The sequence below is a fragment of the Tiliqua scincoides genome, chromosome 1, assembly GCF_035046505.1.
Source record: "Tiliqua scincoides isolate rTilSci1 chromosome 1, rTilSci1.hap2, whole genome shotgun sequence".
Lineage (NCBI taxonomy): Eukaryota > Metazoa > Chordata > Lepidosauria > Squamata > Scincidae > Tiliqua > Tiliqua scincoides.
In genome coordinates this window covers 240,203,865-240,228,921 of record NC_089821.1, presented here as the reverse complement: position 1 = coordinate 240,228,921, position 25,057 = coordinate 240,203,865, and the positions used below count along the sequence as shown (strand labels likewise).

Sequence of the window (25,057 nt, the reverse complement as noted above, 5' to 3'; positions counted from 1 at the left end):
CAGGTAAATAGGTGGAATGCCTAATTAAAGACAACATTTTAAAGCAGAAAATGAACCTGGTGAAGAAGAATCAGCATGGTTTCTGCAGTCTTGAATCACAGACATTCTTGAGTTCTTTGAAAAGAAAAGCTTTTTGAAAGATCAAGTAAACACAGTCCCTCACCAAAGGCTCTTGAGTAAACTTAGCAGTTATGGAATTAGACGACTGATCCTTTTATGGCTTGTTAGCTGCTTAAAGAACAGGAAGAAGAGTGTAGGAATAAATGAACAGCTTTCACAATGGGGGAATTGGAAAGTGGGGTCTACCTTTTTGGGATTTGTGCTTTTTAATTTGTTCATAAACCATCTGGGGTAAACGATCAGGTAACCAAGTTTCGTACAATACTATTCAGCATTGTAATAATCAAAGCAGGTTATAATGAGCTGCCACTGGAACACTTTGAACTGGGTGACTGGACAATGGAATGGCAAGTGAGCTTCAGTAAATTTAAATGGATGCATATTGGGGCCAAAAAATCCCAGCTTCATGTATGCACTGATGGGGTCTAAGATGTTGGTGACAAACCAGGAAACAGTTCCTGGGGCTGTGCTGAATGTCTCAATGAAAATGTTGACCCAGTGTGTGTCAGTAGTGAAGAAAGCACATTCCATGCTAGGAGTCATTAGGGATGGGATCAAGAATTATTAACATTATATTGCCCTTGTATAAAATCTATGGTTTGGCTGCATTTGGAATACTGTGTGCACTTCTGGTCACCACATCTGAATTAAGAGTGTAGAACTCTACAGCTCCAAAAGAGGGTAACCAAAATGATCTGGGGCCTGGAACACCTTCCTTACAAGGCAAGGCTACAACATTTTTTTTCTTAGCTTGGAAAAAAGGCAATTGGGGGGGGCATGATTGGGATGTATTAAATTATGAGTGGTTTGGAAAGAGTGGAGGTTTTCTCCCCCTCTCTCACAGTGCTAGAACCAGGGATCATTCAATGAAAATCACTGCTAGAAAGTTTAGGACAAACAGATGGATGTACTTTTTTCACAGAGCACACAGTTAGTCTGTGGATTTCATTGCCATAAGAAATGTTAATGGCCACTATCTTAGATGACTTTAAAAGGGGATTGAACAAATGAATGAAGAACAAATCTATCGGTGGGCACTCATTATGATGGGTACGTGCTCCCTCCAGGTTCAGTAACTGTGCCTCTGAATACCATTTGCCTGTAATAAATGTGTATAATAATAATAAATAATAAATGTGCCTTTGCCTCCTGCTTGTGTGTTTCCCAGAGATAGCTGATGGTCCACAGGAGGAAACAGAAAGCTGGACTAGCCCAACCTGATCTATCAGGGCTTTTCTTATGTTCATATGACAAATCTTTTACTTCCTAAATATCTAGTAATTAAAATTCTACACATTCCCAATACAGCTTGTTTGACTCTCTACCTGTGCTTTCAGGGGTGGTTTTTCCCCTTTCACTTATAGAGGAACTAGGTTAAATCCAGGCCATTGCCAAAATAATTGAGTGACCCTGACAGTAGAGTGGTCAGTATTTCACATACATCTTGGAACTTCACACACGTTTCTTCCACTCTGACACTGATCACAGTGGCAGAAACGCAAGCTATTTTTGTGAGGCAGAAGGACACGGGTGGCAGAATAGAAAAGACTTTTTTTTTTTAATAGGGCAGCAAAGAGAAGAAGAAATTCTTTCTAGTCCTCAAGTGGTGTGGGCCTTTGCTGCAAAGATGCAAGAGGATCATTCCAGCTAGTCAGAGATAGACACAAAGGAAGTTGATAAGCAAGGCTTTTGGGGGGACATTGCTGCTGCTATTAGCAAAGTCCAAAAGAGGATGAAATGTCAGATCATTAAGGGTATTACCTAAAGCTCTGTTGGTTTTCTCTTTTTGGTTAAAATGTGCATTGTCTATGGATCATGAAGGCAGGCTGGCTAAAGTTGCAATGAAAAGCATAATAGTTGTTGCTGTTGCCTTCTGACTTTTGCTCAGCCTTTCTGTATAATTCTGGAACTGTCCAAATAACGCGTGTATTATGATGAATTTAGTAAGCAGTGATCAGACAATGGGGAATAGCTGCTGGCAGGTGTCATGGGGCAAATCTGCATAACAGGAAGGTGGTTTCATCTGTCTCGGCCTTGCAAGTCTGTCCGTCCCCCACTTTTGTTTGGTTCCAATCTGTTTTACAGGGGTCAGGAGGCATAAAACCTCATTATCTAACTCCATTGGATGTCGGTGTATGTGTGATGTGGCTGAATGCCAGGATCTTAATTAGGGAATTTATAAAGACAGAGGGCGGATGCCGCTTCTTGAAAACTGCTTGTAGCCTTCCTGCAAGGAAGAATGCTTTTATTAATTCATTACAAAAAGTATTTTTATAAAGCCCCTCAACTCAACAATTTCAGCTCACATCAAATGTCATCCCTCTGTTTTCCAGTCTGCCCTCCTGGACTTGGTTTCTGTGAATAAAATCACTAATAATAGTGGATGTTTCTTTAGATTGTGGTCTACCTTCCGCAAGCCCCTGCATTTTGGGAGTTCTCAAATAGCACACAGATGAATCCAAATTTCAGTCGAAATGGGCATTGTGCCTGATGGTACATGTCCTGCTAGGGAATGCTGCTGGCTTCGGCGTTGCTTGTCATATATATATATGAAGGAGCTGTCTATCCTGTCTTCTTATTGCACCACTGAATTGGCTTGGGAACAGTGGAAAGGCATTCACTAGGTATATTACTGTGGCAGGCAGCTCTTATTGTTTTGTTGTGGTGCTGGATGTTAAACACACAGTACTAAGCTGTGTTTCAGGTTCTGTGGAATGATGAGAATTAACCTGAATCTGATTGAACACTTTATGCAGCAATTGGTTTTATACCAGTATTTCTTGCAATAAACCACGTAAATAGCAGATGCACTAACACTGGTGTATGCACACCTAAGAGCAAAGGCGCAATCAGGACTCCCCAGCATATGTTGAATTATTAGTAACAATATTCTCATCCTGCCCTGCTTCCGAGAAGCTCAGGGTAACATAAACGGTTTTCCTTCCCTACCTCCTTTTATCTTTCCATCAGCACTGGCCCAAGGTAACCCACTGAGTTTCATGACTGAATGGAGATTTGAATCTGAGTCTTCCTAGTCTAACTCTCTAATCATAGCACCATATTAGCTTCTGTGTAAAATAGTATTTAAGGATGTGTCTCTTTTGCACTGAGCATGTTTGCTGTGGGAAACACACATGTATTTGCAGCCAACATTTACTGCAAAAGAGCCAGTCTAGTCTTAAAACATTCCCACTTTGCAGCTGCATGCGTTGTAAGTTAATTCAGGTAATTGTTTCAGACACCTTTCTGCACTCTTCTTTCATCTCTTCAACCCTCTTGGCTAAATAATCTGCCAGTGACTTTGAACATGGGGGGAAGGTTCTTTGCTCTCTCTCTTGACAGTTAGTGAAATTTCCAAAACATATCCAATTCCATTGTGAATTGGACTCTAGAGGGCATTTCTTCCCAGCCCCACGGTTGGTGAAAGCAAAATGTTAAGTTTCCCACTTATGCAAATTTAAGCTGTGGACAGCTAAGCTGTGGACAACAGCTGTGGATACCTGAGAGAGACCCAAAAATCAAGTGTCCACTTTTCATATTCTATATGTATATGTCCCATTTAGGGTCCAAATTTTAGTCAGCGTTTGATTGAAGTCCTGTTTTTTCACTCACTTGGAAGGAAATCCTGTTGAATTCTCTGGGATCTACTTCCAAGTAGATATGCCTAGGATAAAACTGTCCATTCAGTCTTTGGCTGCAACAGTTGGGAAAATTATCATGTAGGATTGTTTAATTGTGGTTGTTTCTTTGCCTTCCCTTCCCTCTACTCTCTCCATAGGAGCCTTCTCTGCCTTGTCTTTTTTAAGCGTTCCTTAGTGGGAGCAAATGTTTTCCATCTGCAGCAGGTTCAGATGTACGGCAGTTTCAAGGAAAACTTTCTGGAGAGTTGCCTCTAGGGATTGTGTGGATGCCTTACAGTCTCTCAGATTCTGAGGTTTTTGTACAGGTATGAGGCCCTTGGGAAGTTCCTCAGCAAACCTGAGAATAAATGGTAACTCCTGCCCGAACGCTCTGATTTTTCCACCCCTGCCTGTCCACATCTCTATTTGTCCCTCCACCCCTCCTTCACCTAGTTCAAGAGAGCTACTGCAGTGAGCAATACACTCTGAAATGACTCAGCTTGCAGTGCTGGGCTGCCATGCAGCATTTGTAAAGCACATTTCTAATATTAACATAATGGTGGGAATAATCTTTACAACAGCCAGTATTGTTTTTCAAATTTCAGCCTGCTGTGGTTGCCATAAATGGGTTTCTTGCAGCCTTCCTGTCAATGCCCTTGATTTTTTTTTGTCCTTCCCTGTGCCTTGCTTGGGGCTGGCTTTTCTTGCTTTCCTTAAGCAGTGCATGAGAATTACTAATTAGCTCAGAACTGAGTCACAAAGTGGTTAATCAGGGAATCAGTAGAATTGATTTTCCTCTGTATTGATTGGAAGGGATGTCCTCCCTTTCTACTTCTTTCTCTGGGATAGGCAACTGGAGTCTGTGCCGTATCGGAGGAATCTCCCAGCTCTCTGGATTCAGTACATCTCATCAGTTGAATGGGAGAACCGATCCAAATGGGTTCTTGGTCTTTCTCAGCCTGCCACCTTGCTGCTTGCACACAACACAAATGGAAAAAGGAACTGGAAGATGAGCATGGACTGATTGGCAGAGCTTTTCGTTAGCTTGTCAATCAGTACGAGCTCACCTTCCCATTCCCCTGCCTGGGGAGGGGCTATAGCTCTCTAGCAAGCTCAGAACTAGCTCTGCATGCAGATCATCACAGGTTTAATCCCTGGCATCTCCAATTAAAAGGATGTCAGGTAGTAGAGCTGGCAAAGTAGCCTCTGCCTGAGGCCCTGGAGAACTGCTGCCAGTCTGAGCAGACAGCATTGGGCTGAAGTGTACCAAGAGTCTGACAGTATAAAGTAGCTTTATATGTTCAGCAAAGGACACATTCATCTATCAAATACTGATAGACAGTCTGTCCTGATGTTTCACTCATAGGATTGCAAGAGACAGTTGTCGTGTTGTCCCTGTACACACACTCTCTCTCTCTCTCTCTCTCTCTCTCTCTCCCCTTGCCCATACTCCAAATGAGCTGGATTCCCTGGGGCACTGTTCCCTAAGGAGTTTCCTTCTTCCTTAGGAATTCTTCCCATATGATACTCCAAGTCCTTGATCACATGTTTTCTTGTGCTTCAGCTGTTCCTCTCCCTCTCTTCTCTCTCCACTTTACTGGAAAATAAATTAGCGGGCTAATTAGATGACTATCTTAAGCAGCCAGCAGTTGCTTCCTGCCACAACTCCAGTGGAATACAAGATGATCACAGTAGTTAGAAATATCCGCTTGGGATTCTGAATTGCCCAGGTTAATTTGCCTGCTCCACCTGGGGCAAGTCGCTGGGCCACTTCCAAAGTCGATTTTTGGAAGACATCGCTGCATGAAGATGTGAGGGAATAATGCAGACGGGTCTTATTTCCCTGAGAAAATGTAAACCCTGTACATGTGCACCCAAAGAAAAACTCCAGTCGAATTTTGCCTAAGAAATGGATGTAATTGCAGTTTGCCCATCGTTTTTGGACATCTTAAGACCCTGCAGTGTTTTCAGTTTTAACATGGGAAAGCACAAATGTGATCTCCATGTAGGGAAAACATGGTGTGTGTTGTCTCTTCTGCAGTGTATTGTTTTTGCAATAAATATATGATTGAGAATCTGCTCTTTGATTCCTATTCAGTGTGGCTAAAAAGCATTTTTGCTCTGATCGAGCTCTGATCATGCAGAACTCCTAGTGGCACCAATGCATCTATGTATACGCATCTAGTTCAGCAAGGCCTGGAGGAGAATCATTATGCAGATCCAGTTGTGCACCCACATCAGCTCTATGTGTGCATAAACCTGCTTTCATGCACATTTTTCCCTTGTCAGATTGAGGCACCTCTTTACCCTAAAAGTGATGGTATACACAGGAAATGTATCCAATTTGCATTCATATCTTTGAAAACTTGTTTCTTGATGCAGTGATTTTTGGTAAGTTTGATTAAAGAAGAGCACTAGCAATAAATGGTGTGAGGCCCATCTGCTCCTGGTCTCGATCTTTATTTCCAATAGTAGGGGAGACCAACCACAAAACAATCCTTTCTTCTTGTTTAGGAATCCTTTTCTTATGGAGTCTCTGCCACATTTCCCCAACTGTAAAAGGAGGATTTCTGTCTCTCCCTGAGATATAACACTTGGTCGTAGATGGAGAGTAATCTTGTAGACAAATGTCTAAAACCTTTGCCCATTTTGTAGGAGAACCATCTTGAGGAAGGAATGCAGATTAAGGCACTGGGGTCTCCTTTATCCCCAAAACAGATTGTTAGCAGCCACTCTTTCCATACCTCTGGGTTGGCAAAAGACTGAGAAGCAACTGGTACAGGCCCTCCCCCATGTCCGTGGGGGATCCGTTCAAGGGCCTCCCAATGGATACCGGGGGGAACCCTATCTCTACTGCTCCCTGCGGGCTTCCCATAATGTTGTTTGGATGCTTACTGCAGTAAAATGTTCCTTCCTTTTACAGGGCTATAAGTGTGCAGGCTTATCGCAATGTGCAGGCAGGCTGCAGGCACCCTGAATGCTTGAAGAGCATAGATAGTCCGTTAACAGGAAGCAGGAAGTTAACTGCTTCCAGTTATTGTTTGATCTAATCCAAGGGTCACCAAACTTGTGACTGCTGTGTAATGAAAATGCGGTCCCCACTTGGACAGCAGCTTTCTGTTCCGCCTCCACGCGACTCATCTTCCAAGTAGATCTGAGTAGTTGTGTCTGTTGCCCAGTGTCCCAGAAGGCTGTGCAATAGGACATCTGGGCAGACACGACTGTCCAGAGTGTTCCGGTGCCCAGATATACTCAGAAGACAAGCTGCGTGGCGGTGGAATGGTAAGTTCTGGTTCATGGAGCAGGAGGTTTTCCCCTAGCCCCAGATCTAGCCCCCAGGCCAGGGTTTGGAGGAGCCTGATCTAATCTCTTCGAGCATTCAGGCTGCCTGCAGCCTGCCCTCACATTGCACTATAAGCTTGCAAGCTTATAGTGTCATCTAAAAGAAAGAAATATTTTGCTGCTACAGTAACATTTAGATGCTACAGTAAGCATCTAAACAACATTAACAGGCGTGGGAGGGTACAGATCTACCAGTAACTGAATCCACGGTTACCGAATCCATGATTATGGGGGGACGCCTGTACTTCTTAGTTCAGGGTCTCCTGTTATGGCTCTGGGTCTCCTGTTCTTGAACTCTAGTCTAAAGGAATTTTTTTTCTCCTGACTGCTAGAGTTTCCAGACCCTAGCCAAGAGATTTTGCCTGTTACTTAAAGGGTTCATAGGTAGTGAAAAACTAAGCAGCTGCTATGCCTTCTGCCAGTTTCTGTGTGGGGGTGGGCTGACTGCAACCATGCAAGTCTCCAGTCAAATCCCCCAATTTACTGAGTGGAAATACTGTAGTGAGCAGTTTGTTGAAAAGTCTTGTCATTCTTGGCTCTCTTTGCATGTGTTTCAGATAGATAGCCTGGAGGAGAAGCTGTCCCAGTGCAGACAGGGCTTGGAAGAAGTAGATTTTAAGCTGCGGAGAGAAGAACTGACTCCTGAAGGAAGGTACTACTGTCCTGGGAATTCTAGGAGGTCTTTCATGTTTCATGGAGCCTGCAGGTGTCTGCTGATCCCTCATACCACTGGTGGGCTGGGTGTGTGGATTGTAAATGGCCAGAGCAGAGATGGAATGAGCCCCCCTGCTCCAACTTGGCTGCAGTTTGCTCTGAAAAGGAGATGACTTTATTTTTGGAGACTGTTTACATTTTAACCCTCATGCCTGGAGTCCCTCCCCACAACAGTAGGTATTTAAAAACATGTACAGAATACCCTACCTTTTCCCCTTACATTTCAGGTGCCCAAGGTGACTAACAACACGGTAATGAAAACAATACATGCAATTAAAAGTGCATAAAATGCAATAAAAATATTAATCATGCTAGTGTTGAAATGAGGAGAGCCAAGCAACAGAAATTAAAGGGGAAAGGCCAAGCAAAATGAAAAGGTTTTCAGCCTCTGCCAGGTCAACAGGGAGGACACAGCCCAAGCTTGTCTCTGCTGCCATAAGAACTAGAAGCTTCGCTTAAAAAAAGAAAGAAAGAAAAAGAAAAATGAAAGCAGAGGTTCTCAGGATGCTACTCCACCAAAATGATTCCTTTTTCTATATGTGAATCTTTTGCCTGATTTTCCTCCTCTCTCCTCAGTCTTTTCTATTTAAGAGACATGGCAATGCCATTGCACATTTACCTGGCAGTAAGCCCCATTGAATGTACTGGGACTTACTGTGAAGTAAGCATGCATAGGATTGGACTGTCAGTATCATGTCTTTCTTTGAGTGCAGTTATAATTGCCCAGTTTTACTGACCTGGAAGTGCATGCATGGCCGGTGGGGAACCATCACTGTTGCTTCATTTCCAGTGGTGAAATTGGGATCTAAATTATTCAAAGCCTGGGTGCAGTAGAATCAGAGCATATTCTGGGCCATTCAGATGCATGCTGAAGACATGCCCTATTGTGAGATTCTAATACACATTTTTCATCTATGACTTGCCTCCTAGCACTCTGCTTAGTGTTCCATATATCTTCTCCTGTGTTCTGTATTGCATTAGCTTAACTTGAACATGTTAGTCTAATGTGACTTGATGACATTTGCTTGCATGTTGCTCTGCCCCCCCCCCATCTCACCAGCTATTGGTGAGGGAGCAGATTATTCCAGTGCAGTGTCAAAATGCCTTGCATTAAACTAGGCGTTACAAGGAAGAGGCAGGCACAAGAAAAGAGGTAGGAGTAGTTCCATGTCTCTCAAGGTCTCATTCCACTGTTGGAGAAGATACAAACTCTGTGTTGCAGGGGGCTACTCCCCAATCATGTTTCCTAAGGATTTGGCCACATTTCTTTCTAATCCTCCACCTCCCACCATAAAAGGACATAAGATTTTTCCTATGTCCTTTTTTTCTACAATGGTGCTTCCATAGCTGCTTTTAAATTGGCCGCACTGCTGCGTTTTCTACCAGGCTGATGCCTCTGTTTTCTCTTCCTCTGATGTACTTCTAAGAGTTCTGTTTCTTTTTGCCTTTGCTCAACGTTAATGCATCCTACACTCTTCCCTTAACTCACGCTGCTGTCTGGTTTGGCTCCATTTACACTCTGCTCCTTGCCAAGGAAACCACAAACCCTATTAGGCTTCCTACCCTCCCCAGCTGCACCGCAGAGCCTGCTCGGAATCGGCCGATAATTTGCTTCTGCATGTTCTTTCCAGCCACACCGAGACTGCCCCTGTAACGAAACTGTGTCTGCAGGTGCTACTTCCAGGCAATTTGTTTTGCTTTGTTCTTATGCTTTAAAAAACTGTGGATTAATTAATCATCTTGTGCAACTAACAATGCAAGCTTTGCGTTTGTTACTCTCCTTGGAAAGTATAATGGAGAAAAGCACCCCAGCTGCCGAAGTAGAGCTTCAACTTGAATGAGGAAGTGACGTCTGTGTTAGAAATTTCATTTTGCATGCAGTAGCCCTGAATTGCCTAAGAAATGCAAGAGAAAGGCAAGAATATTTCCTTGAAAGAGTTCCTTTAGGGATGTCTTAGGGATGTCACTTTCCAAATGAAGGAATGCATATATCTGAGCCTTCCCTGCTAGCTTTAGAACCCAGTGGAAGATATTTTGGATCTAGTTCTCACAAACAGCAGATGGGTGATAAACCTGTGTCTAGGACATGCCACTGCAGGAAGGAAAACATTTGAATGAACACTGGTCCCATACAAAAAAATTCCCCACATAAACAGCATATGGGGGGAAAGCTAGGCTAGAGCCCTGCTTTCTGACTTACCAGTTATTTATTTATTTACATTTTTATGTAAATAAAAATGTCATCCCACCAAGGAACTGCACGTATTATACATGGTTCCTTTCCTCCTTTTTGTTCTCACAACAAGCCTGTGAGGTAGGTGAGGCTGAGAGAAGGTGACGAGGAAGCATCATGTCTAAGCAGGGATTTGAATCTCGATCTTCTAGGTCCAAGGCTGCAATCCTATCCACATTTAGCAAGCATAAGCTCCATTGACTATAATGGGATTTACTTCTGAGTAGACATGCATTGGATTGGGCTGTCAGTCCAACACCAGAACCACTGCATCATTGTGGCTCTCTTATTGAATGGGAAAAAATTATATCATCTGAGCCCCCACCTACACCCTGAAGTGGCACAGTCCAGCCATAGATTTGCCACCTCATCTGGTATCTGTGAGAACTAGGCCATAGTCTGTGTGCCAGGGGACCTTCTCAGCTGGGCACTGGGATGCTTTCTTGCACTGTGCGTCTTCTACCAGTCTCTAAATAATCTTCCTTGCATCCTTTCAGAAAGTCACTGGAGAAAGAGAAAAGCCTGTTAACAACTAAAGTGGAAAACTATGGTAAGAAGTGCATTAAGACAGTTCCCTGTGAAAGTACTGTCCTGTAAGCTGCACCCTCCTATGTGGTTGGACCAGGAAAGGAAGGGTTCTGATACTGAAAGAATTCATTCAACTTTCCATGACCCTGAGGGCAGTATATTGAATGGAAGCGCTTCCCCAACTGAGTATTTAAGCACTTCGCAGGGAGTATGTGAATTCAGCAGCAGGAAATGATACTTCCCAAAAAGTCATTGCTAACTTTTTGAAAATGAAGGATGTTGGATATTTTTCCCCAAGAGGGTAAGATGGGAGGAATGAGCAATAGGAAAAGAGAAACTGGGCATGAGGATCTTTGAAAGGGGCAGTTGCTGAGCAAAACCATTCCCTCCTGGAAATCTGACCTGCCAAATTGCTCAGGATGAATGTTCAGCAGCCTCTTTCCACCCTCAACTCCACTGATGCTCCTCCTCCCATTTCTTGGATTGAAAAAGGAAAGATGAAGTGTCTGATCTGCTTCAGCTCACCACTGTCTCCTCCACATTTTTGTCCCCCTCTTCCTTTTCCAGTCCAGGGAATGGGAGGAGGAGAGACTGGCACATCACCAGGTGAAGGCAGGGGGAAGCATTTGGTACACAGCCTCAGGTGCCAGATCCTGGTCTGTTCCTGCTCCTGATCACTCCTTGCAATGACCATTGACTCATCCAGATCGTAATAACACTTGGGGAAAGTGCTACATAAATGCTCAGTGTTTGAAGCACTTCCCATGTGTTGATGGTTGTTGCAAACATTGAAAGGAGGCTAGTATTTTTTATCTCCAAGAGTAAAAAGCTTGGATGGGGGTTATGGGGGAAGGGTGAGGATAAATTGTGTTTGCCTAGTAAGCACAAGCAGGGATGGAGACCTGTCATGCGGGTTTCCCTTCTCTTTCTTGGTTTGTTCCCTTAACCACCTTGTCACACTGGCCCGGGGAAGCACTGCTCTAAAATCAAATGCATCAAGACCTCTAGCGCTTGTTCAGGAGATGTGTCGTTCCTTCACGTTAGCTTCTTAGTTACTGAATGCCACAACATGCTCTTGGTCTCTTCTCCAAGGTGATTTTCGTTCCAGGATTTGTTGAATGTTGAACAAAAACACCCTTACGTTTTTTGAGTGATGAGGCAAGTCTCCATTAAGGAAGTCTTAGAAATTAAGGTCACTCACCCTCTTTGATGAGGCAAGCTGTGCCTTTTTCTGCAGAGGCCAACCTCTGTTTGTCCCAAGGAAATTCTGTGTGCCTTCGACTTCAAGGCAAAGGGAATGCAAACTAGTCTGTCCTATCTAAACACATTCTTTGTCTGTCAAAAGGAGATGATAGTCCAGTGATTCCTTTGGAGGACCTGGCTTATCTACAGTCTGTTGGCCTTGATTTGTTTGGTATCTCTAAAGATGGCAAAGAGAAAGTAATTTTGCAATTACTCGACTTCTAGGTTCTGGGTGCTCCCTGGTGAGAAGATAAAAGATGTGTATTGTCACGTCAAATGTGTTCTGCAACAAACACTGAAAGTGCATGAATACCATACTTTTGTCTCCAGATAAGAAAATAGCCCTTGGGAAATGCAGTCAGTGTTGTCTCCTAGAAGGGCTGTGGGGAGAATGAGAACATTGACAGTGAATTGGATGTAGCATAGGGGCCAATGACCCAGTCCTATCCAACTTTCCAGTACCTATGAAGCTGCAATGCAGCCCCAAGTTAAGGGAACAAACCCTCACTTTGAAGAGGCTTCTGCAACCCCCCCATCGCAGGATGCAGCACGTACTTCATTCACACAGCTGCACCAGTGCTGGAAAGTGGGTTAGGACTGGGCCCTGAGAGAATGAACTGCAAATCAGTCTCCTGGTTCAGATCTCACCTCTGGGCTCACTAATCCGATGGCCCTGTAGCACTGGTGCTGGAGCCCAGTGCCTGTGCTAGGTGTCACAAACATGCTGTAAACTATGTTTAAAGCATCAGGCAGGGAGGGAGTACTGGTGCTGGACTAGTGTGCCAGTTGGCACTGAGCCTCAACCTTGGGAAGATGGCACCATAGCACAGCTAGCAGTAAGTCTTGCTACCAGCCAGCAGATGCCTTTTCAGGGTGGGCGGAGGGCAGGAGAAGACAACAGGCAGGTGGAGGGTGGAAGAGGAGGAGGGACTGGCCTGGCAGATGGGAACAGCAGAGACCTCCTCCGCCATATCCAAAGCTCAGTGTTGAGCTCGCAAGTCTGACGTGGAGCTCCTTGGTTCTGCACCAGTGAATTAGCTGGCACAGACTTGAGAAAGCCCACTGTGGAGGCCTGGGTTTTCCTCGGGGGAAGGCGATGAAAGTCTTCTTCCCCCAAGGAGACCTCTGGTGGCTTCCTGGGCCCACAGGATACAGCAGTCGCCATTTTGGCACCTCTTCTTCCAGGTTCTGGAAAGCATAGGACTGGGCTGTAAATGGCATGCCATTCCCATCATCTCAGCTTCTCAGCTGCAATAGGAAGGGCAATAACAATATTTATTTAGGCAATGTTTACCCTGCCTTCTTCCCCCCCCCCCTCAAAAAAAGGAGGCACCCAAGGTATTTTCCAGGTATCTTACCGGGCTGTTGTACCACATAAATCTCTTTGTAAATGCAGAAAGTGCAATATAAATGCTAAAAGTATTATAGCCATGAAAAAGTGCAAAGGGGAGCAAATCAGACAGAATGCTTGGTCAAGGAGGCACCAACGACGTAGCAGGACAGTGGAAGCCACTGTATATCTCTCACAGCAGTTGTGTACTCTGTCTGGGTACATATGTGGTCTAGAACATCAACACACACACAGGAATTACAGTGAGTAATCAATAGAGGCAGCAGCAAGGAATCAAGGGCAAAATCAGTACCACCAGGGAGACAGAGAGAGTTATAATTTTAGTTTTATAGAGAGAGAAAGATGGGTTCCAGCACTGGTTTTGCTGTTTTAACTGATGTCCCTGGTTTCGTTGCTGTTTTTTTATAATTTTAGTTTTGCTTTTAATGCATTACACAGTAATTGAATTTTTATTGTACTTTTGGAAGCAATCGTGAGCATCTCCCTGATGGGATGGGAAAGTGCAGAGTTCACGTGTTAATGAATTAATTGAGCAAGGATACCAAGCAATGCACAAACGGTACTTGCAACAGAGAATTAACCCTTTTTTGCCCAGCCTACATTTGGTCCCAATTGCGTATAAGCAACATTGGTCAGAAATGGCTAAAAATGTATTTTCTCTCAGCTTTTTCTACTCCAGGAAAATGACATTTTCTCAGGACAAAATCCTGCATATCCCCTGGCTGGGGAAGTGCCCTTATTTTTCCAGTCTGGCACATCAGTTGCATTGAAATTGTTGTGTATACTGGCCACCCCAGGATTGTGTACTGCTCATGCCATCACCAGTGCTGAGTGCCACATAGAAATTTTTTTATTTTTTATTTTAGTTTTAGTGCTTGGACACTGGTTTCTCTTGGATAGATTTTGATAACAGCCTTCCAAATAACCCTGTGACATTTTCAATGCAAAAAAACCCCAACATGGCTACCCTCTACCCACTGCTCAGCCCTGCAATTTTATGAACTCTGCCAGTATGTATTTGGTTCCAGGTGATACAATACTGTTCTGGAGCACATCAGGCCTGTTAAAGGAAGCAGGCAGAAGGGCAATCTTCTCTGGAGTAAGGGCCCAATCCTATCCAACTTTCCAGCACCGTTGTAGCCACAATGCGGCCCTGAGGTAAGGGCGCAAATGTTCCCATACCTTGAGGAGGCCTCTGTGACTGCCTCCCCACCACAGGATGCTGTGTATGCCCCATTGGCACAGCTGCACCGGCACTGGAAAATTGGATAGGATTGGGCCCTAAGACTCCTAACCCTTAGCCCACTTGTGGTGGGGAAGCAATACTGGGCTGCTCTGAGTGGCTGAGTGCTACTTTATTGGCACCTTTTTCCCTGTTGTGTGAGAGGCCCTAATAATTGCTTTAGTGGCTGGCTCACTGTTGGTTCTGTAGCTGTTTAGGTTCTGCTGCCACCTGCTGGATTATTGTAAATCTTCCCTTTATTTCCCTCTACGGCTGTACCCTCTAACTAGAGTACAGAATGCTAAGCCTGTTATAATGCCTCTTCACCTTTTACTGTACATTATAGATTTACATCTAAAAATCCAAAGGCTGGAGGCAACATATTTGTGTGTTTGCATATATGTATATCCTACAGCTAGACTTGTCATGGAGCTAAGTTGCAGCTTGCTTCATGTCGAGTTTAGAGCTGGTTTAAAAAATAGGCTTGGTTCTATGCAGTGTGCAAAATAATTTCTGGAATTAGAAGGGACCCAACAGGACCATGTGCTCCAAGCCCAGTATCAGTGGTGCTATCTGAAGGCCTATCAAAGGAGCAAACTTTGGGCAGAACTAGAACCATCAGGTTGAGACTAGGTTTAGGCTAGACCAGAGAAAGAATTTCTTCACTGCAAGAGCTGTCCAGCACTGGAACCGATTGCTTTGTGCAGTAGTGGGTCCTCCATCCTTGAAGGTTTTCAAGCAGAGGGTGGGCAGTAGCCGTTAACTGAGCAGGGGACTGGACTAGATAACTTCCCAGGTATTTTCAGCTCCAAAATTCTGTGATTCTGCATAGCCAAGACAAGTGCTTGTGAGACCTTCTTTTGAAAACGTCCAAAGAAATAAATTGTACAGCTTCCCTCCTGCTGCATATACTGTACTAAGGCAATATAGCAACTGAAAATTCTTTCTAAGGTTTTAACCTAAAATACCTTTCTGTCCTTTTGACATAATTGATCCTGGATTTACGAGGATAAATAGTTGGCATTCAGGGTCAAGGAAGGGAGCTATGTGCACTCTTGTTACAGGGAGATGTGTCCTATAATAGCAGCATGGCTACAAGGAGAACCAGCATCCAGCCAAGGGCTAGAGACCTTTTGCCTGTGCTTTAATGCAATGGGCCCATCTTGGTAAAGCTGCCTCCCTTAGGGAGCTAGCAAATTCAAAGGGACAGCCGCCTGAGTCGTCATATTAACACTCGAGACTTCCCATTAAAATCATACTCCTCTGGCAGTCGCACGCTGAGCTGCGCTTTGACCTCTGCCACCACTGCAGTCAGCCACAATGATTCTATTGTCAAATAAGCAGTCCCTGTAGTCTAACCTCTCCCGGGAAGTACAAAGCGGTGAAATTGTCTCTGAATGGGCTTGATTGCTGTACAGCAACAGCAGCAACACAAGGGAGGTGTACGAAAGCAGTTGCAGCACAGTTGTTGAATAGCCTCTGAATGAATTATGGGCTAATGTTCATTACATTTATACCCCACCTTTCATCCAAGACACAAAGTGTCACAACTACACTGTAAGGTGGGTTAGGCTCAGCTGCCCAACAGTCAACCCCCCCCCCCCCAAACTCTGGGGCATGCCCAGTCTTACATAGACTATTTCCTATACAGGCCCTATTCCTAGTTGTAAAATGTATCAGCTGGCAAGTGACCTACATCAGCCTCTGGATTATAGCAATGTTAAATCTGTTGCAGAAAAACACAACAGAGGGTTTTCTGATGCTTTAAAGACTAACCCATTTATTTTAGCATAAGCTTTCATGGACTACAGTCTGCCGTAGATAAATCACCATGTACTGTATCCCTCCATGTTCTGTGGTCAGCGCATTGGTCCCAATGAAAAGGGTATAGCGCCCACATGATTCAGGCTGGTCTTTCCATCGAGTCACAGCTACCTCCCCACTAACTGTTCCTTTGGAAGAAATGGCTCTGCATCTGACACACCCAAAGACAAGACAATTTTTAAAATATGTTTAAAAGGCTAAATCAGGAAGACATTTGCCTTAAAACTCAAAGGCTTCAGAAGAATCTTAAGATACCATGCTTGAAGAGGTTTGGACACTGGAGCAGCTTTTTGTCTTCCCCTAAGAGCCATGAGGTGCTTTGAGGATGCTAGCTCAGTGGATGCAGTGTTTTGTTCTTCCGTATGAAGACTATTCCCCCACCATGATCCTCTCACAGTCATTGCAAGGGTTAAAATTAAAGCACCGTATTGAGTCATTGTGCAAGAACCATTTTCTTTTTGTCTGCTCTCTAGTAGTCTCCAAAAGGGCTAAGCAGCAAGCAGAAGCCATGCCCTTGCAGGACTAATTGTGTATGGCTCCTCCACACATCTTGAAGTCCCTCACCACAAAGCAAAGCTGATTATTTTGTTCCACCTTTGTGAAACAGTATGAAAAACTTCAGGCAGAGAAACATAAAGTGTAAAATGAAAACTCACACGGTGCTTATAACAAGGCCTCTAGACTCTGACTTGACCTTCTTTCACACTGCTGAACAAGCCTGTTATTCTTGTGTTTCAGGCTACATAAATCCACCTTTTCTGCTTGAAAAAGTTATCCCCCTCCAAGGCATGGAGGACAAAAAGAGAGGGCGTGCACTTACAATAGGGAAACATAACCCCATGCCAAGGGATAGGTGTAGGAGGTACCCTAAAGGAACATGCAAAGGCTTATCTGCTGCCAGCATCACACTGTAGTAGCCGAACAGCTGCCTGGAGCTGCTGGGAGATATGTGGGCAAGATACTGATGTTGTCAGATTTACCAATGCAGTAAGAAACTTGAGCTTCCTATTCAGGCTGCAGTTTATTTTGAGGTGAAAGTACAGCTGATGTGCATCTTCTCCTTTCAGAGAAAGAACTGCAAGTGCTTCGCCATGAAAATCGCAAGAATGCAGCACTCTCGGTGGTCCTTGTACTGTTGGTGGTGGTGATCTATACCTGTTGGACAATGTAACTGCTTTTGCCAAGCTGTCCTAATGCTTTGATGGTAGTAGACTCTTACTCCCCTCTCCAGTATGCAGTTGGGATTTTAAGCCAATGCACATCTCCTGTCGTCATCATCAAGTTCTAGGCAAGCCTTTTCTGGAATACCTGAGAAAAATACCTGCAGAATACATGCAGTTTTGGAGAAGAGGCTGAAGTTCTCCAGTTTATTCTGCAAGAAGCCATCAGTAATGTCTAGATTTTCCATACTTGTCACAGGCCACCTATGTGTAGTGAAATGCTTAAGCTGTTCCAGCTTATTTTAGGCATTTTGAAAATGAAATCAAATTTCTCAAAATAAGGCTGTTTGCCCCAATATGTGTCAGTTAGGGCAGATCATCTCCCACTATCCTACCTCCTCAACAGGAAGTCCACAAGTCATTGTATGCATCATACTTCCCCAATTCCTTGCATTGCCCATTTTCACAGCCCCCACACCTTTGCTGCTTTTATTTCCTTATGATGCTGAACATAAGCACAGGTGGGGCAAGAGCCTGGACTCTGTTAGAAACACAGAAGGCAACACCTCCTGGGAGTTGGCAGGACAGGGAATTGGCCAACTCCACGATTTGAATGAGAAAGGGAAAACCAGCTGCTGTCCCCCCTTTTCATGACTGTCTAAAAATAACTGCTAAGAATGAAGGCTACTACAGGGTCCAACCTTCTTATACATGGATTTTTTTATACACAGATTTGACTGAACACAAACAGCCACTGCAAATGAGAAGGAATGTGCTAATCCCTGGAGAAGGGGAAAAATGCGGAGGGGGTGGGGCCTGAGGTGGCTGAGTAGCCTTGTTTTTCTGAACTCCTGCAAAGCTCTTGGAAAGCACGCTATTTCTTCCCAGAATCGCTGGTCTGATGAGATCCAAGGATCAGTGGCCAGGAGAGGCCTTGATCCTACAGATGGTGTATGGTTTTGGAGAAGGGTCCAGCCAGGGACTGTTTTTTCTCCAAGGGAACGCAGCCATCGATGTCAGTGATGGTGAGGATTCAATGTTGAAATTAAGCTGAAGGCTCCAAGCAGGGAAGGAAGTTGAAAGAAGCAAGTGAGTGTTGTTCCATTGTGTGTGTCGGGCATTAATTGACTAATTGACTGCCTGATTATGCTTTTGCCCAAGAGAAGGAGGAGGGGCAGGCTTTCCCCCTCCTGGGAGAAGAGGAAGGAGGGGGAGGCTTTCTCTGCTTATTTGTTTGTTGATGTGTGAAGAGGCTTTGGAGGAGATCTGCAGAGCTTGTTATGGAAATATGAGTGCATAACTCTAACTTTATAAATCTAAAATTTGTTGGATTACAAATTAACCATCTTGGAATACAATCATTGTTGTGGAGTGTTCAGTTTTGTTTTCCTGTGGAGAGCCGCTGGAGACCTGCATTTTTTTTGTTTTACAAAAGTGGTGGATTACATTCTTTTGATGATCTCCTGGAAAGGAATGTGGTTGACATAGAAACAAATATAAATAACAGAAATAAAATATAAACAACAGAAATAAGAACATCAGGGACATCTAGTGGACTAAAAAAGATACAAGGACAAGAACAGACTTGACAAGTGAAGTAAGAAGAAAGAAGATATAAGAAGGAAGAAAAAGGATGACAGGAAAAGGAGTGAAAGTTAGGAGCTCTTCTGCCCTGGAGTCCAGCTTGGGAAAACTAACACAAGAGGAAAGGGAAAGAATGGAAGCAGACAATACAAGACAATATAGAGAAATTAGTGGCGATGGGACAGCAACAAACAAATCAATATCTGCAGGTTCAAGCTAGTTTGGATGCGTTAACTATACAACTAAATGATCTTAGTGTGCAACTCAAAGATGTTATATCCGAATCACATGAGAAAAAACAAAGGATTATGGAAAAAGTATTGGAAATGGGAAAGCAACAAGCAAATCAATATTTACAAATCCAAATTAGCCTGGAAATCGTAATTCAACAGACAGATGAGTCAAATACATAACAAGCAGGAGAGGATCAACAAAAGAGCAAAGAAATGGAAGATAAATCCAAAACACTGGAGACAGGACAAAACAAACAATTGGAAGAGACAATGTTAATGGAGATAGCTTGGAAGATAAAGACTCAAAAGTCACCAGACAGGAGAAGAAATACTTCGACTAATTGATGCGGATTGGATTGATGAAGTGAAGGAAGAAGAAATACTTCAACCAACTGACATAGATTGGAATGATCAAGTGAAGGAGATGATTCATCAAGATGTTGATTTAGCAAGAAGGGCGAGTACATTAAACCGTGATCTGTTAAAAGGAATTCATGTGAAATTTATTAGAAAAAAAGATGGAAAGTTAAAGTCTAGAGAAGAGATTTGGCAGACCTGTGGATATTTAGGTTGGAGACAAGGGAATAGATAAAAAGACAGTAATGTGTTAATTTTGTATGTTAGAAATTAAAGTTTATTAGATGTCAATGAGAATTTATATAAGCTTTATAGGTTATATGTAACATGTATAAAAATTTTAGTTAGCTTGATATTAAGATAGAATTTTAGAGGATAATTTTAATGAATTAGAATTAATTTTAGGTGATATTGTTTTGGGTGTTTATGTATATGTTTATGTATTTAGTCATGAGGATATATTAATTTTCGATGTTAGAGAAATGATATATGTAATTATTAGGATATTAAAAGTTGTTAGAATTTAATATGTTAGATATTGGATTATGATATTAATTTGTGTGAGGATTTTATATGCTAGATATTGGAAAGATACAAAGTTCCCAATGGAAGATGAATTAATAGAGAAAATAATGTATGTGGTGGGAATGGACAGATTTTTAGAGTGCTTTGATCAACAGTGAAACCGATATAGATTGAGTAATGAAAATTATTTTATGCTTGGTTGAAAATAAAGTTGTAGAAGTATAAGATAGGGTATTTAGATGAATGTATTATATATATATATTATATATGATATGATAGATAAATGATATTAAGAGGCTAACGTAGAAGAGGAACTGGATTAGGAAATATGTAATGATTTATTAGTTATAGTGATGTATGATATCTTGCACCCTCTAATATTGTGTTTATGTATTGTATTATGTGTTGTGTGTGTTTGTTATTTTTGTTTCTGGAAAAAAGTAACAAAAAAATAAAAAAGAAGGGGAAAAATGCATCCCTTTAAAATCATAGTTTCAAAAACAGCTTTTTACTGTTGTAGAGAGACAGTCATGCAAGTGTTTACAGGTATAACCTAATTATCCTAATTATGGGGGGAGAATCCAGATTTTTCTATCTCAAAATGATGAGAAGTACCATTTAAATTAAAGTAAAACAGTTTAATAGTGCGAGAGAGGGCAGCTGGCTACCAATCCATCAATCATTCTCCAGGCTTCACTCCTCCCTTCCCCCTGAGCACATGAAAAAAGGCTAAATGGCAGCAATTATCACCTCCTCCATTCTTTCTCCCTCACTGCAGCTCCTGGTGAAGGGAGGGATTGCTGTCTCCTAGTGAAGCCTAAGAGGCTGGAGAGATTGCCTCTGAGAGACTGATTGCCTCTGTGTGCATTACAAAAGGTCAGCAAGGCTGTTTTTAAATCACGGAAGCAAAGGAACTTTGTTTTTTAAATAGATTTGCTTTAGTGCATTTTTTGCCATCCAGTGAGTTCTGGGAACAGAACTCTTGTGAATAATGAGACTCAGCCTGTATTTGCTTTTACAATATACGTACTTGATATAGTGGAATGGGGGCCCAATCCTAAACAGTACTGGTGCTGAGCTCCAGTGCCAGCACTGGGTGTCACAAATGTGCTGTATGACACATCTGCTGCACTTGGGAGAGGAGGGGCTGCCAGCACTGAGCCTCAATGCCATGTGGAGGGCTGGCCAGAGCTCCAGCAGCTCCGTGGTAAGTCTGAGGGTGGAGGAAACAGGGCAGGAGGGGGTGGGACCAGCAGGATCCACTGGATCCTGAACTCTCTGTTGGGCCAGAAGGCAAAATAGCTGGCACAGATTTGGGAAGCCCCTTTGCGGGACTTGGGGCTCTCCCTGGGGGAATGGGATGAAAGTCCCCTTCTCCCAAGGAGACTGCTAGCAGCTTCCCAGTGCCTGCTGGATACAGCAGTAGCTGCTTTGGTAACACTGCTTCAGCAGGCACTGGGAAGTTCAGGATTGGGCTGCTCATCAGTATGGTCCACTATCCACAAACATGAGTTTAGCAGGAGATTAAGGTGTTGAATATGTACATTTTGTAGACGTTTCCATAGCAGGGAAATCCTGCAGTCCCAAAGAAGTCAAGAATGTCAGCCATCACACCCATGTGGAACATGTCAAAGTATATCTAAATTTGCCAAGAAGGGGAAAAAAATTGTAATTTTAAAATAAAAGGCCTTCTGGATAAATGCCACTGTAGGCACATTTTGTGGTAAACATTTGTGTTCACTTCTGTCCATGCATTTCCCACCAGATGGAAAATCAATTAGTTACCAACTATTACAATCCAAAGTGGAGCTCACTTTAAATGGTTAACTTAATCAATTTCACTGAGCAGTAGGCACAGTCTCTCTGTTTCCTTTTCTCCCTAAAACATTCAGGCTAGAGACAGACTTTTACTTCCTCAGTCTTGTGTATGCAGCACAGTGCTAGGAAAGTCATCTAAGCTAAGACCAAAGCACATGTCTGAATTATAAGGACTGTATTGGCAATGTACAGACAAAAAAAGGGATGAGGAATAAGCACAACATGATGCACAGCATCACAGAACACACTGTAAACATTCCTTTCCACAACATATTTGTGGCCTTCCCTCCTCCAATATGGGCTAGTAGAAAGAGAGGAGGTGGCAACTTGAATGAGCCCCAAGGCTACACCTGATTTTTGCAGTGCTCTTCCACATGGAGGGTGTGTCTGCTCTGAATGATCAAAGTGAGGTCATTCTCCAATACAGGTTAAGGTGTTCTAGTGTCTATTAAAACCTTCATCTTTTTCAGGCATGCAGCTTTAAAATAGTGAGGTTTTGAAATGCCTTTAAAAGCCCAATCCTCTCATCTATTTTGGATTGGATGAATGTTGCCTCTAAGATGACCCTAGAACCTGTATTAAGTCTTGCCCAGCCCTGCAAGCAGGAAACAATAGCTATAGTACAGGTGAATAAACTTCAGGAATCAGTGTGTTCTCCCAACACACGCCCTTCCCCTGCCAATTTACCTCAAATAATACAGCTACAATCAGAGAAAGCCTGGTCTTGCTGTAGCATCTTCTTTCCAAAGTACTCCTTGGCAACATGCAAGGAGGTCCTGAGTGAGAAACATGTCCAAGATTACTCAAAGGGGGGGGGGGGGGCGGAAGGCAGTTGAAACACACTCCATGCTGTCCCTTAAAATCATCTCCATGAAGTTCACATTGGAGGTATCAGATTATTTATTTACCTTTGTCCCTTTCCATTTGAAAGAAGCCATCCCTTGATTACTTGTGATTAATCTTTGCCAACTGCTCCAGCACTGGAACAGAGCCATCCTGAATAGAAAGACAATTTTGCCTATTCCTGATCCACCCTTCCCACACATACCATGAAAACAGTATCTTGGTTGTGGAACTATGTATTGGACGTCAACAATGATGCTCTAATATAAAGTGGCCTTTCCCCCTCATGCCTGATCCACTGAGAAGGAAGCCTTTGTGCACTGAGGACAGTGTTAAAACTACAAACTAGAACTTCTATGGCCATTTTTCACTAAAAGGAATCGAGGGCCATGGCTCAGTGATACAAAGCATTGATTGAACTAGGCAATTACTGTCACTACACTGAAGATGATCTTGCATGTCACAGGAAGAACAGGCTCAGAAGTTTAGACCTATTCACTGTGCCTAAACTTCACCCAAACAGAACAGGCACAAATTAGTTAATACGTCTTGGGAGATCCAGAAGGAATAATGGGAAACTTAAAATGGGCTCTGCGCTGCCCACTTTAGACAGATGTGTACTTCCAACAGCTGAACCCTGCTCTTTGCCCGATTCTTGTTCTGGCTGCTTCCAGGTGAGAGGAGCCAAAACTTAAATAGTACCTTTACTTTTGGAGACAAAGCATTTCTCACCAATTCTTTAAGGCACAACCTCCCTGCACAACCAACACTATTCTTATGCCCGTCTTGACTTGAGTGGCTTCACTGCGCAATACAAGTCATTTACTACATACAAACAGCTGGCTCCCCTTAGATAACAGAGCAGAGGTTTCCCTTAGCTCCTAGAGTGAAGACACAGCCTGGGATAAGCACACCACTGCTCCTTCAAGCAGCCTTTTGTTCCCAACACCCCAAGAACTCAGTGCTGAAATACAGTTCTCAAAAGCAGAATTATTTTCTGTTGGTATCAAAGAAAAACATGAAAGATTCTCCTAGTCACAGTTCTGTACCTTCACTTCAGGCAGGAATTTTGATCCAGACCTAGAGAGGTTTTTATTCCTTTTTGTAAGAACGACAGCAGCCAGGAGAAAGGGCTCTATCTACAAGAAGGGCTGGGCTATTCTACTGAGAATAAAATCAAGGTGTTTCCTGCTTTCAACCAACCCACATGCTTCTCAAATCTAAGACTACCACACCTCTAAAGCCCAAATCTCCCCAACCTCCTGTAAATCAGGGCAAAGCCGCAGGCAAGACATCATCTTTCCAGATCTTAAGGAGGACTCTCTGGGCTGGCAACTCTGTATGAGTAAAGGTGGAGAGTGAGCACAGACAGCATATATTGCATAGACACATGAAAACTCTCTTTTTAAATGATCAAGAGTCATTGTGGTGGCAGCATGTACACCATTACAACTGAGACCTCAGTTTGATCTGGTTTCTTCTTGCCAGCACCCAAAACTCCTTAAGCTGGAGCCATAAGCCAAGGAGCCAGGGATTGTGAGAACCAGAACTTCTCAGTGCATCATTCATACTGGACTCATCATGCAAGGAGACATAAAGCGGCCAAGTGAGGCAATGCAAAGTGTGCTCTCCCCTCTGGCTGCACTTGAGCAACTTTGTCTTCTGCTTCTTGGTCCTCCACTCTTATAGGCACTACTGGAAAGTTGTGTTCATCTTCTTACTTGCTGTGCTATCCAATATGTGGAGGTCTGAAGCCAGACTGTGTTGAAAGCATTGGTGAGGAAAACCTAGGAAGGTATAGCAGGATCAATCCAGAAGAATGTCCTCTGCTCCCATAATCTTACTTCTGCGGTACTTGTAACATTCACTGCCAGGAACAGATACACGTCCAGTGCTACTTTGCAGTCTGACGCCTTGTCCCACTTGTTTTGCACTGAGTTCTCTAGCACTCAATCATGCCTTCTGGACAGAAGTTCTCAATGGCTCACTGATCTGATTAGAAGACATTCATTCTAATCAGTCACTGAAGATTCCAAGCCTGCCTCTGTTCCTGTCCCCCAAGACTTGATAAGGGATTGGTGATAGGGTGAATGGAGTCTGATGAAGGACAAGACGGCCTCTTTGGATAGCTTCTCTGGATCTTCCCTTTTTTGAGAGTCGTGCACTTTGACACCGTCTCCCCATTCCCAAAAAAGACGACTGGCATAGCAATTGCTGTGGGAAGAGAAGGCACAAATGAGCAGAGAAAGTTGATTCAAATCAAGGAGAGGGTACCATTGCACATGGTGGCTTGTGTTTAAGTCTGCAGTGCAGCCTCTGATATCTCCAGTTAAAAGACTTA

General features: G+C 43.3%; 2 protein-coding genes across 3 annotated transcripts in view; one reads left to right on the top strand and one right to left on the bottom strand.

The window, feature by feature from the left end:
- The window catches only part of CCDC167 (coiled-coil domain containing 167), a 28,820-nt gene extending 8,276 nt beyond the window's left edge, over positions 1 to 20,544 (top strand). For both annotated transcript variants that reach the window (XM_066618638.1, XM_066618637.1), the window contains 3 exons: positions 7,640 to 7,734; positions 10,527 to 10,579; positions 17,264 to 20,544. In XM_066618638.1, coding sequence (XP_066474735.1) covers positions 7,640 to 7,734; positions 10,527 to 10,579; positions 17,264 to 17,367 — 252 coding nt within the window. In that variant the 3' untranslated portion in view covers positions 17,368 to 20,544. The remainder of the gene's footprint in view (positions 1 to 7,639; positions 7,735 to 10,526; positions 10,580 to 17,263) is intronic.
- Positions 20,545 to 21,674: 1,130 nt separating this feature from the next.
- The window catches only part of CMTR1 (cap methyltransferase 1), a 39,539-nt gene continuing 36,156 nt past the window's right edge, over positions 21,675 to 25,057 (bottom strand). The window contains exon 24 of the mRNA XM_066618634.1: positions 21,675 to 24,930. Coding sequence (XP_066474731.1) covers positions 24,729 to 24,930 — 202 coding nt within the window. The 3' untranslated portion in view covers positions 21,675 to 24,728. The remainder of the gene's footprint in view (positions 24,931 to 25,057) is intronic.